The 14,575-nt window shown below is 35.5% G+C and overlaps 3 protein-coding genes across 4 annotated transcripts; 1 reads left to right on the top strand and 2 right to left on the bottom strand.

Moving 5' to 3' along the window:
• Nucleotides 1-6,016: 6,016 nt before the first annotated feature.
• On the top strand, nucleotides 6,017-9,484 carry LOC106647909 (poly(ADP-ribose) glycohydrolase). The gene is made up of 11 exons (XM_014364478.2): nucleotides 6,017-6,209; nucleotides 6,315-6,482; nucleotides 6,586-6,743; nucleotides 6,815-6,931; nucleotides 7,026-7,190; nucleotides 7,265-7,518; nucleotides 7,602-7,702; nucleotides 7,776-7,935; nucleotides 8,016-8,334; nucleotides 8,425-8,656; nucleotides 8,730-9,484. The coding sequence occupies exons 2-11, from the start codon at nucleotides 6,323-6,325 to the stop codon at nucleotides 9,482-9,484; spliced, it is 2,421 nt and encodes an 806-aa protein (XP_014219964.2). The 5' UTR covers nucleotides 6,017-6,209; nucleotides 6,315-6,322.
• Nucleotides 9,485-9,666: 182 nt separating this feature from the next.
• On the bottom strand, nucleotides 9,667-10,796 carry LOC106647953 (small ribosomal subunit protein eS10B). 2 transcript variants are annotated; one of them, XM_014364541.2, is made up of 3 exons: nucleotides 10,709-10,796; nucleotides 10,174-10,318; nucleotides 9,667-10,099 (listed from the first exon to the last, which is right to left on the bottom strand). In XM_014364541.2, exons 2-3 carry the CDS (start codon nucleotides 10,315-10,317, stop codon nucleotides 9,770-9,772), a joined length of 474 nt encoding a protein of 157 aa, XP_014220027.2. In that variant the 5' UTR covers nucleotide 10,318; nucleotides 10,709-10,796; the 3' UTR covers nucleotides 9,667-9,769. The 2 variants fall into 2 exon arrangements, with proteins under 2 accessions (XP_014220027.2, XP_014220028.2); XM_014364542.2 differs by lacking the exon at nucleotides 10,709-10,796 and adding an exon at nucleotides 10,640-10,702.
• Nucleotides 10,797-11,386: 590 nt separating this feature from the next.
• Nucleotides 11,387-14,316, bottom strand: Zw10 (Zeste-white 10 kinetochore protein). Its single transcript, XM_089598023.1, has 7 exons — nucleotides 14,113-14,316; nucleotides 13,816-14,018; nucleotides 12,645-13,714; nucleotides 12,398-12,573; nucleotides 12,128-12,334; nucleotides 11,781-12,052; nucleotides 11,387-11,690 (listed from the first exon to the last, which is right to left on the bottom strand). The coding sequence occupies exons 1-7, from the start codon at nucleotides 14,144-14,146 to the stop codon at nucleotides 11,466-11,468; spliced, it is 2,187 nt and encodes a 728-aa protein (XP_089454149.1). The 5' UTR covers nucleotides 14,147-14,316; the 3' UTR covers nucleotides 11,387-11,465.
• Nucleotides 14,317-14,575: the final 259 nt, after the last annotated feature.

Here is a 14,575-nt window from a genome sequence, read left to right as displayed (position 1 = left end):
TTTTTAGGCATTATATTTGATCCTAAATTACTATTTCACGAACAGATTGCCAACGTTCACAGAAAATGTATGTCTTCTTTAAATATAATGAAATACCTATGCGGAACCTGGTGGGGCTCACAACCGGAAACCCTTCTAACAATTTATAAAAGCTATATCCGATCTATAATTGATTACGGAAGCTTTATCTATTTCCCCAACAATGCGAACCTCAAAAATAAGCTCGAAAAAATTCAATATGCCGCCATCAGAACAGCACTAGGCTACCGGACCAGTACTCCTACTAATATCTTGCTCTCAGAATCAAAATTAATGTCCATAAAAGAACGTACCAATTATTTATGCAAATGTTACCTCTCAAAAATTCTTAGCAATCAAACTACTGAACTTTTCATTACTCTAAACAAATTTAATAACGCCTTTAAATACACTAGACTCAATAAAATTTTACCACAAAACATAATAGATTTACTTAATTCGAATTTATCCATTCACACTACTGAGCAATATAATATTTATCAGTACAATTTCTTGGTTCCCTTCACGATTCCCCCCATAGATTTAGAGATTGGTCCAACTCTCACAAATTCTTCTGCCCCCAATCAACTGCTGAAAGACTATCTGGATCAGCACGACGCTATCGCTATGTTTACGGATGGCAGTAAAATTAAAACAGCCCCTTTCGTAGGGGCAGCCTGCTATTGCCCCTCCACCGATTTCCGACACACTTCCAGCCTTTCTAATTTTTCCTCAATTTTTACAGCCGAATGTACTGCGATCTTAGCAGCCCTTGAATACATACTTAATTTTACTGACTCTAACTTTTTGATATTTAGCGACTCCCTTAGCGTTCTCCAAAGTCTCAATTCATCTAAACTATCCATTAAACTCAATTACATGATCTTTGAAATAAAAAACAAATACATAGAATTCATTTCCAAAAATCCCACCAAATACATTAAGTTCATTTGGATCCCCGCACATAAAGGCATTTTGGGCAACGAAATAGCAGACTCTCTCGCAAAATCAGCTACAACATCCGACTTCCCTTCCCCAACCTCAATTAATTTTACTGATTTTCACCAAATATTCGAACAAAATTCTCTTGACGCCTCGGAAGCTAAAAATATTCGTGACGGCCTCGATAAAGGCAAAATTTATTTTCAAATTATGTTCTCTCCTAGCAAACGAACTTGGTTTAGTAAAAAGCTGCTTCCCAGATCGGTCATAGTGACTATTAACAGAATGCGCGCAAACCATCACAGCCTCGCTGAATCTCTATTTCGAAAAAATATAATAAGCGACCCAAAATGTGAGTGTGGTTACGAAGAAGAAGACCTAAATCATGTAATTTGGAATTGTAATTTGTATAATGTTCATAGATCATCCATGTTAAAAAAACTGTTTAACATCGGCCTGTCTCCACCCCTTAACATAGAATGCATAGTTGCCAAACCCATCATCGAAGCCTGTATTGTTATTCATGAATTTCTTTCTAATTGTAATATTAAAGTATAGCTGTAATGTTTTTTTTTTTTTTTTTTTTTTTTTTTTCTTTTTTTTTTTTTTTTTTTTCTTCTTAATATATATATATATATGTATTCTGTCATCAATATGATGAGCGTACACTACATATCTTCATACTTGTACTGCGAATTATAGCTTGTTTATAAACCGTATAAATGTATGTACACAAGACTTCAATAAAGCTAGTGTCAATACCTCAACAGAGGTCAGAACACTTAAATATAAAAAAAAAAAAAAAAAAATGTATAGCTAGCGGCCTTGCAAAAGAATTGGCGCGACTCATGCGGAGGGCGTTGCAATTTTCTGAGCGATCGAGTCCCTCATTTTGCGGGGATCTCCTCGTATACCTATGTATTTCCACTCACAAGTATGTGGGAGTAGTCGCTCAATCCTCCGCGCTTCGATTTACTTTTGAATTTCAGCGATTAGTCGTCTCTATGTTTTCTTATACGCCATACAGTACTTACTCCTGTTCACTTTGATCCACGCCACACGTGCAAAACCTTGTGCAAGTAAATCTGGTTCGCATTTATCGCAAGTTAATCATTTTCAACAGCAACAACAATAATATAACTGTAGACGTGCGTATAGAGCAGAGAAAGATCGGTAAGCGTATGATATATTTTAATGTATAGGTAGTATAATTATGTGCCGGTTAAAAACCAACATCAAGTTTCTTCCGAGAAATCGGTTGTACATATAGCTATATCGGAGCAAAGATACGATCCTGCCTCCGTGTGCGCGTGTGTGTCCCAAGACACGTGTAAAATTTGCGAAACAACTGCTTCCTACTGATCGGACACGCGTATCCTGTACCCATCACCTGCAGTAATACAGTTAAGCAGGTACACCGCAAAGAGTCAACCTCCACCATCCAATCAGTTGGAATTAAGTATATTAGTTGTAGTTCGACAATACAAGGAAATATAAGTATATATGCCCAGCCACCAGAAATGAAAAAAAGAATGTAACCACCAAGTGTATAAATACACATAAGTATACATAGTAAGAAATGGATGATCCAGTGTGCGCATCTGGAAAACTCGAGCGAGTTCCCGTGCATGGATATTATATGTGATGGGGGTGTAACAAGCAGCTCCCCGTCACCATGTTTTTTCCGAATTTTACTCACAAAGAGGAAAATCCACGGCGCTGGTACCTCCTTTCGGTATTGCCGGTGATGCAGCTACCGCCGCGGCTTCTCCCCTCGACGACCAGCGCACGAGCTGCAAGCAAAAATCAAAGAACATTTCGTACCGCTTTGCCCATCTCCTCCTCTTTTCTTTTCCGTTTCTCATCACCTCCGGGAGGCCGAAGGAAGACCTATATAATACACACGCTTGGCTCCATGAATGGGATACATCGAGAGAGAGAGACGAGTGGTGGGTGGGACGGGCCTCATCCCCATCTTGTACATATTATACATACCTACCTCGTATATGTACACCGTAGTGAGACAGTATATATATATAATACCTATACCTTCGAGCGTGTCTATATGTGTTGTCACGAACGAAGCGCACCCCGTGTACTTTTTTCACTCGAGTCGTGATCAAACAGAATTTAAATTGCCCGTTCGTACGAGACTAATTTTTTTTTTTTTTTTTTTTTTTTTTTTTTTTGTTCAACCTTCCACAAATTCGAAGCGACTCGAAAACAATACCAATGAATATAAATGTATTATCATGTATACGAAGTGGTGGTCCACGCGGCAGCATCTCAGTCTGTATAAAAGTATATAATATAGTATACACAGTCCGTGGATATTGCAGCGGCGACGGGATGTCGGAGCTCTCCTCGACATGCAGCCCCCGCGCGATCAATAATCCCACACTCTCGGATCTCCCTCCGCGTCGGCCTCCTCTTCTTATTTGACTGCAAGTACACACGCGCTCTTTCCTCGTCTTATCGCGTACATATACATTATATTATCCCTTTGATGCTTATTTTTGCGCGGTGGACACACCATGGACTTGACGTCTTACAGCTTGCGTGTACTGTAACGGTCGGGAGAATGCCGTGTTGTACATATATAGGTACACGTGTGTAACTGATACTGGCGCGTACATTGCCAACACTTTTGATAAACCGTTCGGATGTGTGAATGTTGGTGTGTATATAGTTTGCGTCTGGCAAAACGGCGGGTACGAGGAATCGATAAGATAATCGTATGCGTGTACGCAAAACTCTTTTTTTTTTTTTTTTTTCTTTTTTTTTACCTCTGACGCATACATTTTCGAGCGAATGCACGTCTCGACTATTGTATTTGTTGATAGTTTTCATCAACTCGTACAATTATTGACAGTGAAAACGAGAAATGTGAATGGATCACTAATGATTCCAATGAAATACAAATACCAATCGCTTGGTAACCATTTGCGAAAATAGAGAGTATATAATATACGCAGGTGCAAAATTCTCTGGAAGGCCATATATATATATATCGGTGCACGTGGCAGGGGTATCTGTTTGAGAAGAAGAATAATACTTAATACATTCATACGAGACTGAGAAAGAACTGACTTTGTGTGTACGTATTTCGTTAAAGAAGAAGTCAAACAAACGCCGTCGTTGTTTACACGACAGCTGTTGTTGCGACAAAATTGCGTTATCTAGTCATCGGAACCGAATGACACTCCGATAACAGGCTTTGAGTAAACATTTGTTTTTTTACTTCATGAAAATCCGTACGAACGAAATATTTCGTACGTCCACGAGGAGACTCGTGAATTTTCCTTGCGTTTTCCACCCACTCGGGGCTACTTTTCCCAAGAAAAATCAATACGAGCGATAAATGGACACGCAGTATGTAGCCTCAACTTGGAATAAAATACATATCTCCAAATTTTTCCTCTCGTCTTGCAAGTATATACTGCAGGGTGAAAGGGACGATAAGAAAAAGGGTGCCACGAAGGAGAAAGACAGAAAACAGGTGTATACAATAATATACACCTTGTGCAGCACCAAAACGTACCTTTTCGTGTGCAGTGAAGACTGTCGGGCGGTGGACTCATCATAGAGCAGTTGAAACAGTTGCACGATTAGCTCGTGCAACTCAGACCCTCGGCATCTCAATACGTGCACTTGATAAAGCACTTACTCAGTTATTTTATTGTCTCACTTTTACTTTTTTTTTTTTTTTTTTTCAACAAAGTTCACGTAACACCGGTCACTTTTAGTCAAAATACTATCTTGATCTCTTCCAAGGGTCCAACAAAGAGAAAAAAAATCGATTCGACCACCACTTTTTCCAAGTACTTTTTACACTTAACAAATTGATGATACAACGATCTATATATGTGTATATATATATATCACGTATCGTATAAACACTCCACCAACGCCCTCCGAGGACGAGACTATGCGATCGCACGACGTGTAAAAAAAAAGGAATGAAAAAAAAAAAGAAAACACTCGCGTAACTCCGATTATTTATAATGGATTTGTCATCATTATTTGAACAATGCACATCGATGCACTCGCGCGCTCACGCGGATAAATTGTTAGTGCCCGACTTTGTATACAATCCACGTACTTATTACGAGGTTGGCACGTTACAGGTGCTCCCGCTTGGGTGTAGGACCGAGAGAAGAAGCTCCTACCTCCGCGACAGAACACACAATATTAAACGGCTAAGCTGCGTGCACTTGTACATATATTGGAGGAGGGATGAACACAGTCCCTCTCTCTTTCAACACACTCGCTCAACAGAGGAACACACTTTTTTGCTCCGGAGCGCGCACATACATACCACCTGTCCGTCTGTCATTCGAATGTTGTGTTTTTTATTTTTCGGAGCTAGAGGAGCTGGCTGATGTCTGCTCTCTACGGCTTTTGTAGCAGTCCCCCTATACTCGCTCTTCCCTCTCTCCAAAGTTCACTTTATTTCGCGCGATGGGCATACGAGAGCAAAAGAGATAGATATACATACTCCCCCACAATATGTGTGTGTGTGTGACTCTGCAAGCTCGCGAGTCGGAGGAATTCTCTTGGCAAAAATTTAAAAAAACGTTAGTATCACGGTAAAATTCAGATGGGTGCTTTAAAAATCGGCCAGTATTCAAAGGTTTGAATAAACGATTTCCGGTGCGTCGTTGAAGAAATAAAATTTAAAAAAAATGTGATTTCCATCGATGTATGAAAAAAAAAATTGAGCTTTAATTGACATTATTTTTCATAACAAATAAGAATTTGGCACTGCAAGCACATTCGATCCAACTAAATTTCACACAAATTTTTTAAGCACGAGAGCTTTTGGATTTTGCTGTGGTGTAACATATCTCGGGATAACTTATCATTATATCTATACCTTTAATTTCATTTGGAATTAAAGCAAACATAAGTATATTAAGAGTTGTACAATACATTGAGTATGACTTCTTTCGTGGCTTTTAAATTTGCCGCTAAAAAGCTATCCTAAAAAGCATTGTGTGCGTGTGTATTTTCGTTGATGCTGCTGCTGCTGCTGCTGTCGCGTCAGATCTGATAGCTAAAACGTAAACATTAATTTTAAAGGAACCGGTCCGATCCTTCAACTTGACTTATTATTAATCAGGTCGATTTTAAGACATGAAATTACGCGAAGAGTATTTTAATTGATTCTCTTATCGCAGCAGTGAGTGTAATATAGAACAAAAAAGTTACTCGATGGTTATGCTTACATAAAATAACAACACGTAAATGTTAGTAAGAGGACAAAAATATGTTTTACTTAGTAGTGGTAGCTAATATTTTACAAAGCTTGTAGGGATCGAGTGTTTTCATGACTACTGTGTTTTGTGCAACAGAGAAAAATATGTCCGACTCCAAAATGTCATTAGAGGAAGACGCATCGCTAGCAGATATGTTCTCTGATGCTGGAAATGATACAAACATCTCTATTGCTGAAAATGATACAAACATCTCTATTGCTGAAAATGATACAAACATCTCCATTGCCGGAACCTCTGACAAAGGTGAGACCACCTCGTCATTTATTCACTCATTTGATTACAACATTAATTATGTTAAGATTAGTTTAACTTTTTTTATTTTCTATCATTCAATATGAATTTTCAGCTAGTTCTACGTCAGCTGATCCCGAGCCTTCTGTAAATATCGATGATCCTGAATGGAAAGGAGTAAGCATGGAAGAGATATACAGGCATCATGGGCCATTTGACTGGCATCATTTGACACCAATCCATCCGTCATCCTCCCACACAGTTTTATTCCAAGTAAGTTTGTTCTATGTCACTTATGTTTTACATTTAGCTTCTGTCACTAGATCTGCTGATTATTTTTACAGCTTCCTTTAGTTAATCGTGGTCCACCAAAACCTTATACAGCTCAAACAGCAAATCACTGGTCTCAAAATTATGTGCGGATGCCATACTCCTCACACAGTCTTTATCCAATTAATCCTGTAATTGACAAAAAAAAGATGTCTTATTTTTTATTTTTTTTTTTTTTAAATGATTAACGAATTTCTCAAAACAATATATTTTTATCAAACTCAGGAAAACGAAAGTTCTGGTGGATTGAGGCGCAGGTGGGACGTCATCCAGGAAGCATTATTGCAAAATTTTGTTTCCAGTCATCAGCTAGAAGTTGCTATTTTATCTTACAACCATAAATATGCAGAAAGATGGAATTTTGCTGCATTACACAGTTTCTTTAATGACGTGAATAAACAAGTTGCAATATATTTTTTTCTACTCAAATGATAATGTTAATGATAATTTTGAATAATGTTTAGTATATCGATGAAGAAGAAATGAAAATGTGTTTGGGACATTTAGTTCCAAAAATCATTCAACTAGCGCTTCAACTTCCTGACTTGGTCCCTGGTTCGATACCTCTGTTAAGACGCCACTCAAATAAGTCGATCAGTTTAAGTCAGCTGCAAGTAGCTTCTCTTTTAGCAAATGCATTTTTTTGTACATTTCCACGACGTAATTCAACAAATCCACAGTCTGAATACGCGCTGTTTCCACACATAAACTTCAACAGGTATGTTTTTCTCTGATCATTATAAAACATTGTACTATACATTTGCGAGTAAAATGTAATTCTTTAAACATGAAAAATTTTAGATTATTTGGAGCTCTTCACGACAAGCGAGCTTCTAGGCGTCAAGCTGTGATGGAAAAATTAAAGTGCATTTTCCACTATTTTAGAAGAGTAACATCAAAAGGTATGCCCTTTTTTTTTTATATTTTCCACTTATTAAACTCTTATTATGATTTAAATTGCTTTTTTAAAAACAGAACCTGAAGGCACAATAACTATCCAGAGGAGGTATATACCCAAGACTAATTGTCCTAATTGGGATAACCAAAATGTACGATTACCACAACTTCACATTACTAGTAAAGGAACGATTGAGTCTGAAGGACTTGGTTTGTTGCAAGTTGATTTTGCAAATAAGTACGTGTGATTTGATCAAACAAAAAATCTGAACTTAACTAAGTATACATGTTTTTACATTCAACGAGTTTTTATTTCAGATTTGTTGGTGGTGGAGTGTTGAGGTATGGCTGTGTTCAAGAAGAAATACGATTTGTTCTTTGTCCAGAGTTGATGGTCACAATGTTAGTTACTGAATCATTAGATGATACCGAGGCTCTTGTTATTAAAGGGGTTGAGAGGTACAGTCTTTACGAGGGATACGGCGATCATTTTACGTGGGCAGGAAATTACATTGATGAAACTCCAAGAGATAACAGTGGTAGAATGAAAACTTGTATAGTTGCAATGGATGCGCAGCGCTTCAGTCAACCTAAAACGCAATACAATACTGAAAATTTAATACGAGAATTAAACAAGGTACTTTAATTTTTATTTTTTTTTTATTTCGTGTTTCACTAATCCATCGATGATACAAAATTAATACATATCTATTAAATATTTTTTAAGGCTTACGTCGGCTTTTTTTCGGAGATTGCGTCTGATAATTTACCAGGTGTAGCTACAGGCAATTGGGGTTGTGGAGCATTTTCTGGAAACCCTCAACTAAAAGTATTAATTCAGCTGATGGCTGCAGCGGTCACGGGGCGATCGATCACGTATTTTACGTTTGGTGATGAAAACTTGAGAGATAGTGTCGCCGAAATGTACTGGAACCTAATTAAACAAGACATGAATGTTGGTCAGTATAGTAAAACAATTCGTTAAACAATGATATAAAAATAATATGTAAAAATATAATTCCGTATTTTCAGGAAGATTGTTTGTCTTAATGTCCGAGTATCAAGACATACCTACCAAAAAGCGTCAGGATTTTTACAGTTTTTTGTACACTCGAAGTAAAATGAAACCTTTGGAAATGTACTTCAACGAGGAAAAGAAAAATAATTTTGTAAAAAAAATTAGTCCCAAGAAAAACAAGGCCACCAACCAAATTTTGCAAAAGTCTCCAGAAGCGAAATCGCAATTTAATAATGATTTTAAAAAATACGCGTCAATCGCCAAATTAAAGGAAAATCAACTAGAGGAAAAGATCGAAAAGTGGCTAGAAGATGTGGAAGACGACAACAGTGTCGCTGGTCTTGGTTCAAATCAAATTGAAAATAAAGAAAAAGTAGACGGCAAACAAAATGTAAATATGCCAATTACCAATGATAGAAACGAGAGTCAACAACTTGATTCCGTATCTGGCGATTGCAAAGAGACGTCAACGCCGTTGAAAAAAAAGAAACAATCATTTGCAGAACTTTTTGGGGAAAAGTACGACGACCCACCTAAAAAGAGGATTTCTTCTCTCGATACCTTTGATCAGTTAATTTTAGAAGAAGAAACTAAGAAACAATCGAAAAGTGAAGAGCCAATGGAAGTTGATATAAGCGTTGTCGAAAAAAACAGTGACCAGAATTTTATAAACAGAACAAGCTCACCCATAACGAATAAGAGTATAAAAAATAGCAAAAAAGGCACACAGATGAAAATACATGACTTTTTTAAAAAAAAAGACACGTGATCTGTAAATTACTTGGAAGTTTTAAAAAACGTAAAAATTATTCAAGTACACATGTGTATAATTTTAGAAAAATACATTGAAATTTTCGTTTTATTGTAAGAATAATTCTTTTGGTCGGCTTTTTTTTAAAACGTGGTTATTTTATTTCTATATTTTGTATCGAGGAAACGGTAATTTAATCCTTTTTATAAAAAATTTTTTTATTTAGACATTATATACAAAATTATTCGATAACTTTCAAGCTGGTAGCATCAAGAATAAATAACTCTGGCATATAAAATTCGTTTATTGGAACGATTTTCCACGGCCGAATCCACCACGGAATTCCAGTTCGCCAGTCCCAGCGCCGACATCGGCTTTTTTGTCAGGACCAGGTCCTGCCCGCCTGTAACCAGCACGATCCTCAGATGGTCTAGAGCCTTCTGGGCCTCTGGGGCCCATCATAGGCTTCTGCCTCGAAGGATCAGATGCGGCCTTGCGTTTAAGAGTAGCAGGCACAATTTCAGGGGGTAGGTGGAGGAATTGCCTTAGGTACTCAATACCATCATTTGTCAAGTAGTAGTAATAGTGCCTCCATGCAAACTGTTCCTTTACATAGCCACGGGATTTCAATGACTATAAACACAAAACGGTATCATTGATTATTTTAAATATTACATGTCGTTTTATTATAAATAAAAATATCTTACCTGTAAAGCTTTGATAACATGAAGATTAGGAATGTTCTCTAGTTCTGAGTGGCTTGGGGCATGGAAGTCTTTTTTGGCTACCATAACACCTTCTTTGAAGAGGTTTTCATAGATAGCGACACGATGACCTTTGGGCATCAACATCCTGCAATATAATGAGATTACCTTATTTTTAAACAAATATTGATCATTTGAGGGTTATGTATGAGAAGGACTTGGTTATGTTGAGATAAGCTTTATGAAATCTATATTTTCAACACTCAAACACTTAATTATGTTAGATAATGACCAGTAAATTACTCAAAACTTATCTACATAATTCACAAACAATAACATGTACTTAACATCATGTCAGTCGGGTCGATTGACAGACGTGACAAACCCTTGACGTTTTTCATCAAAACTTTAACGAAGTTAAGTTTTTAAAAATCATGATGTAGAAAAGTATTGTTTTACACAAACTTACTTGCATATACAGCCTCAGAGCGACTTTTTACGATAAATAAATAATTCGTAATAAGTAGTTTGCACTCACTTGAATGTGTTCTAGAGCTACGATCACCGGAAAAGAAACAATACCATGTGGTATGTTGGCTATATGTCCAATATATATATATATCACAAATGAGCCAGCAAGAAAGTGATCTGGAAAATCGATCGAACACTTTTCTATAGTTTTTGATTGAATAAAATTTTTTTTGGCAGTTTGAGTACATTTTTGCCATAACACAAATACAGTTAAAATTATATTACACACTTAAATACATTACATACATATCAAATTAATAGAGTATAAAAGCGCCCTTTTTAAATACAATAAATAAAGTTTTACATAAGAAGGAAACCAAATAGTTATGAACAATGCATAAGGTTATATATAAATACGAAATGCAAAAACGTTGTGAGTCTAGTAGACCCATACATTTTAACTTAAGTGATCTGTTAAGTAAATAATTAATTATTGTTAAGTAAGATTAATTATAACTTAAATTTCTCTTTTAGAACTGAGTGGAATTTTTCTATAGTAATAATTATTTGGATCAGCGCCATCTAGCGGTCTTTTTATGTAGTAGATGATGACATCTACTAGATGTCATGACCGGGCTTCCGAACTTTTCTTTTCAAATATAAAATTTCACAAACTCTAGGTAAGTATAGGATACTTTTTTTTAAATTTCATTTATTGTACAAATTATAAAATATATCCCTTGCATTATATAACATTTGTATGTTTATTCTTTTATTTACATGTAGTGCACTGCGCGTCCTTCAAGCTATGTGTACTTCATACTTTATGATTTTTCTTTTATCCTAGATAGTAAATGAGATCTCCTTTCTGTATTTTGGAATAACGCCCGAATCAACTGTTTGACATGTTGAGGTAAAAATTCTTTTGCAAGTGGACCTTTTCCGTCGGCCCACCGATCTTCTATTTCTTTCAAAGATGCTCCCAAAATTATAATCAATTCCTTTAATTTTTTCCATCTTTGAACATATCTTTCTATTGACTGTGGATCCTAATAATATTTACAAATGTATAGATTATGTCACATAACAACAAGATTGATTTGATTGTATTTCAAAAAATTAACTTTGTTTTTTCTTACCGAGAAAATTTGCGGTATTCTATTAAGAAGCATATTAAAAAGTGTAACCAGTTCTGATGCAACATTAGCAGGAATATCCTCCACACTTATCACTTTGGCAATTATGTCATCAATCATGTTATTGATAATACAACCCATAACTCTATAAAACACCTTGATTGGGAGGATTTCTGTCCAAACTGTTTTCAACAGTTCCAGTTGTCTGATGCACTGCCTAAGTGCTCGTTCTGTAGATGCAGGTAATTCAGGCATCTGACCAATTGTTGTTAAACCTGTATAAGTTATTTCAAAAATAATCATAACATACTTGATGACCCATCAGTTTTGGTGCAATCATAAACACTTACCCGACTCTCGTAATATATCGAGAATCGTGTCTCTTTGATACTTTAAATGACTCAAAAAATATTTATAACCAACTTCTCTCAGAAGTAATACTTGATCTGCATAAATTAGTGAAAATTCTTGACATGATGGTGTTATCTTTTTTTGGTACTTAAACGCCAATGTTAATAAATTATGCGAAAGATAGAGGCAATTATTGTGAAACAGAGCTGTAATAAAACAATCAAAAAAATGTATCAATTCGTTTATTTTAAATTTCAGTTTCAACTTACCTACTTGCTGTGGTATAGTTTCCAAATAGGATTTGTGTATTTCTGGTACTAAATTGGCATACATTTCAAATATATTTCTAGTAGTGTAAAACAGTTTTGGTAAATATTTTTCTGGATTTTGACAACCTTCTTCTAAAATTTCTTCTACTAAGCAAATGATTTCTTGAGCACTTTTACTAGAAAAAAAAGTGATATTAATTATTGAAAAAAGTGATATGACACAACTAAAATTATTAAAAATTCATACCTGATTTGACATTTAGGAAAGTGAAAAAAATTATCACATAGTGTTATACTTTCGTAGTCTTCCATCACATTCCCTGTAATACAATCATGTTCTTCAAGACTTTTTTGTTTGTAGCTTATAGAATCATGAAGATCCTTCTTCATGATATTTCTAGCAGTTTCCAATAATTTTTCAATTTTCTTTTCAATGTACAATTCATCGATATTGTTAGTATAATTGGTCAGGAACTTTTGCTCTTCAGTTATAAATTTAATATCTAATAAATAATTTTGAAAGGCATCAACTTCTAAGACAATATTTTTAAAAGTTTCAATTTCTGCAGTTGAGGTAGGAAGTATTTTGAAAATACAGTTTGTTGTTAAAAGATTTGAGAAATCTGAAAATATTATATTTGAAATTTGAGATAGTAAATTTTTTTCTCCATCCACAGAAATTTCAAAATGTTTTTTTACAAATTCAAAAAAAATCTTTAGATTGTCGAAAACAGATCTGTACGGTGGCACTTGTTTCTTATTTAAAATTTTAATCGAAAATGAATTATCTGTGTTATTAACAAGACATTCACAGTTGATTATTGAACTAATAAAATTTCGCAATAATTTGATTGACAGCAGTTCTACGTATTTTTGTAATTTTTTAACAATAAAAAGAGCTTGAACTAAATCCATCAATTCGTCAACAGGGCATTTTACACTTAAACTGACGATATTTTCATCAAAAGTGTCCTTTTGATCACTCCAATAAATATTTTTATGCCACAAAGAAACCAATTCTTCAGTGAAATTGTTGTGCAATTTGAAATATTCTTCCTTCATTACAACGTAATTGTTCAGTAGCTGAATATCACGGTATTGTTCAATTACCAATTCTTGCAATTCTACCATAATCTTTGCTACAGTTGAATATTGCCCGTTTAATTGTTTATTACTATTGTTAAAAGATTCTATGTAATTAAAGGCCTGATAAATTTTTAATAGATGACTGGATAAATGCAAACTGTAATTATATTCTTTCAGTTCTATAGAAAGATTCTGTAATTCGTTTGACGAACTGGTCAATTTTGTCACGATCTAGTAATCAGAAAAAAAAAAAAAATTAAAATAAATGAATGATTGTTAAAGTAATAGAAAAATTTGTGCCTATTTAAGATTATGCAAACGAAAATTGTTACCTGATCATTAATGCGACTCTGCAAATTTTCCATGTCCTGGACAAGTTGTTCACTTTTGTGGAGTAATATTTTATCTGGTTTGAGATTAGCTGCAAGCTCGATGTATTTATCCTTCATAGAGTCATTGGTGAGGGACTTTAACGTTATTATTTCATTTTTAATGAGCGATACTTTGTCGAACAGGTCTGTTGTCACCTTGCCATCTGCAATTAAAGAAACGCGTGTGCATTAGATTATTGTCGCCAACTTTTAGATTTAGGGTAACTGGTCATCTGGGAGTTTAACCAACTTACGTACCAGTGGCAGGCAAATCTTTCAAAAAAGCTGACATGACGAAAACACAAGTTTGGCAAGTAAACTGACACGACGGAAGGGAAACCGCACGAACGAAGACTGATCAACTTGTTTTCTCTCCTGCTATATATATACAAGCTCTGCGACACAGTCGGAGCTACAGGCCCCGTTCGTACCCGTATTAAATACACCTACTTTTACTTGAAAGAAAAAGATATACATATATAGGTATATATTTTGTACATACACTCCCCGAAGAAGATAGGGAGCCACCCAAGTCTTTGCTACGATCGTCGCGGAGATGGACGTCGCTTCGCGAGCAAGCGACGACGAAAAAAATCAAATGTGACTTGTGACAAGTGAGAGAAATGTGAATATCACGTAACCGCGTCCGCCCTGTCGATCGTGTACACCTCTTTTTTTTTTTTTTACGTACTCCTAAATTCCCGTCCGTCATCCCCCTATC

Source organism: Copidosoma floridanum, unplaced genomic scaffold (assembly GCF_036245765.1).
Source record: "Copidosoma floridanum isolate Cflo_tuat_1 unplaced genomic scaffold, Cflo_Japanese_pri ptg000001l, whole genome shotgun sequence".
Classification (NCBI taxonomy): domain Eukaryota; kingdom Metazoa; phylum Arthropoda; class Insecta; order Hymenoptera; family Encyrtidae; genus Copidosoma; species Copidosoma floridanum.
This window is presented reverse-complemented; position numbering and strand designations above follow the sequence as displayed.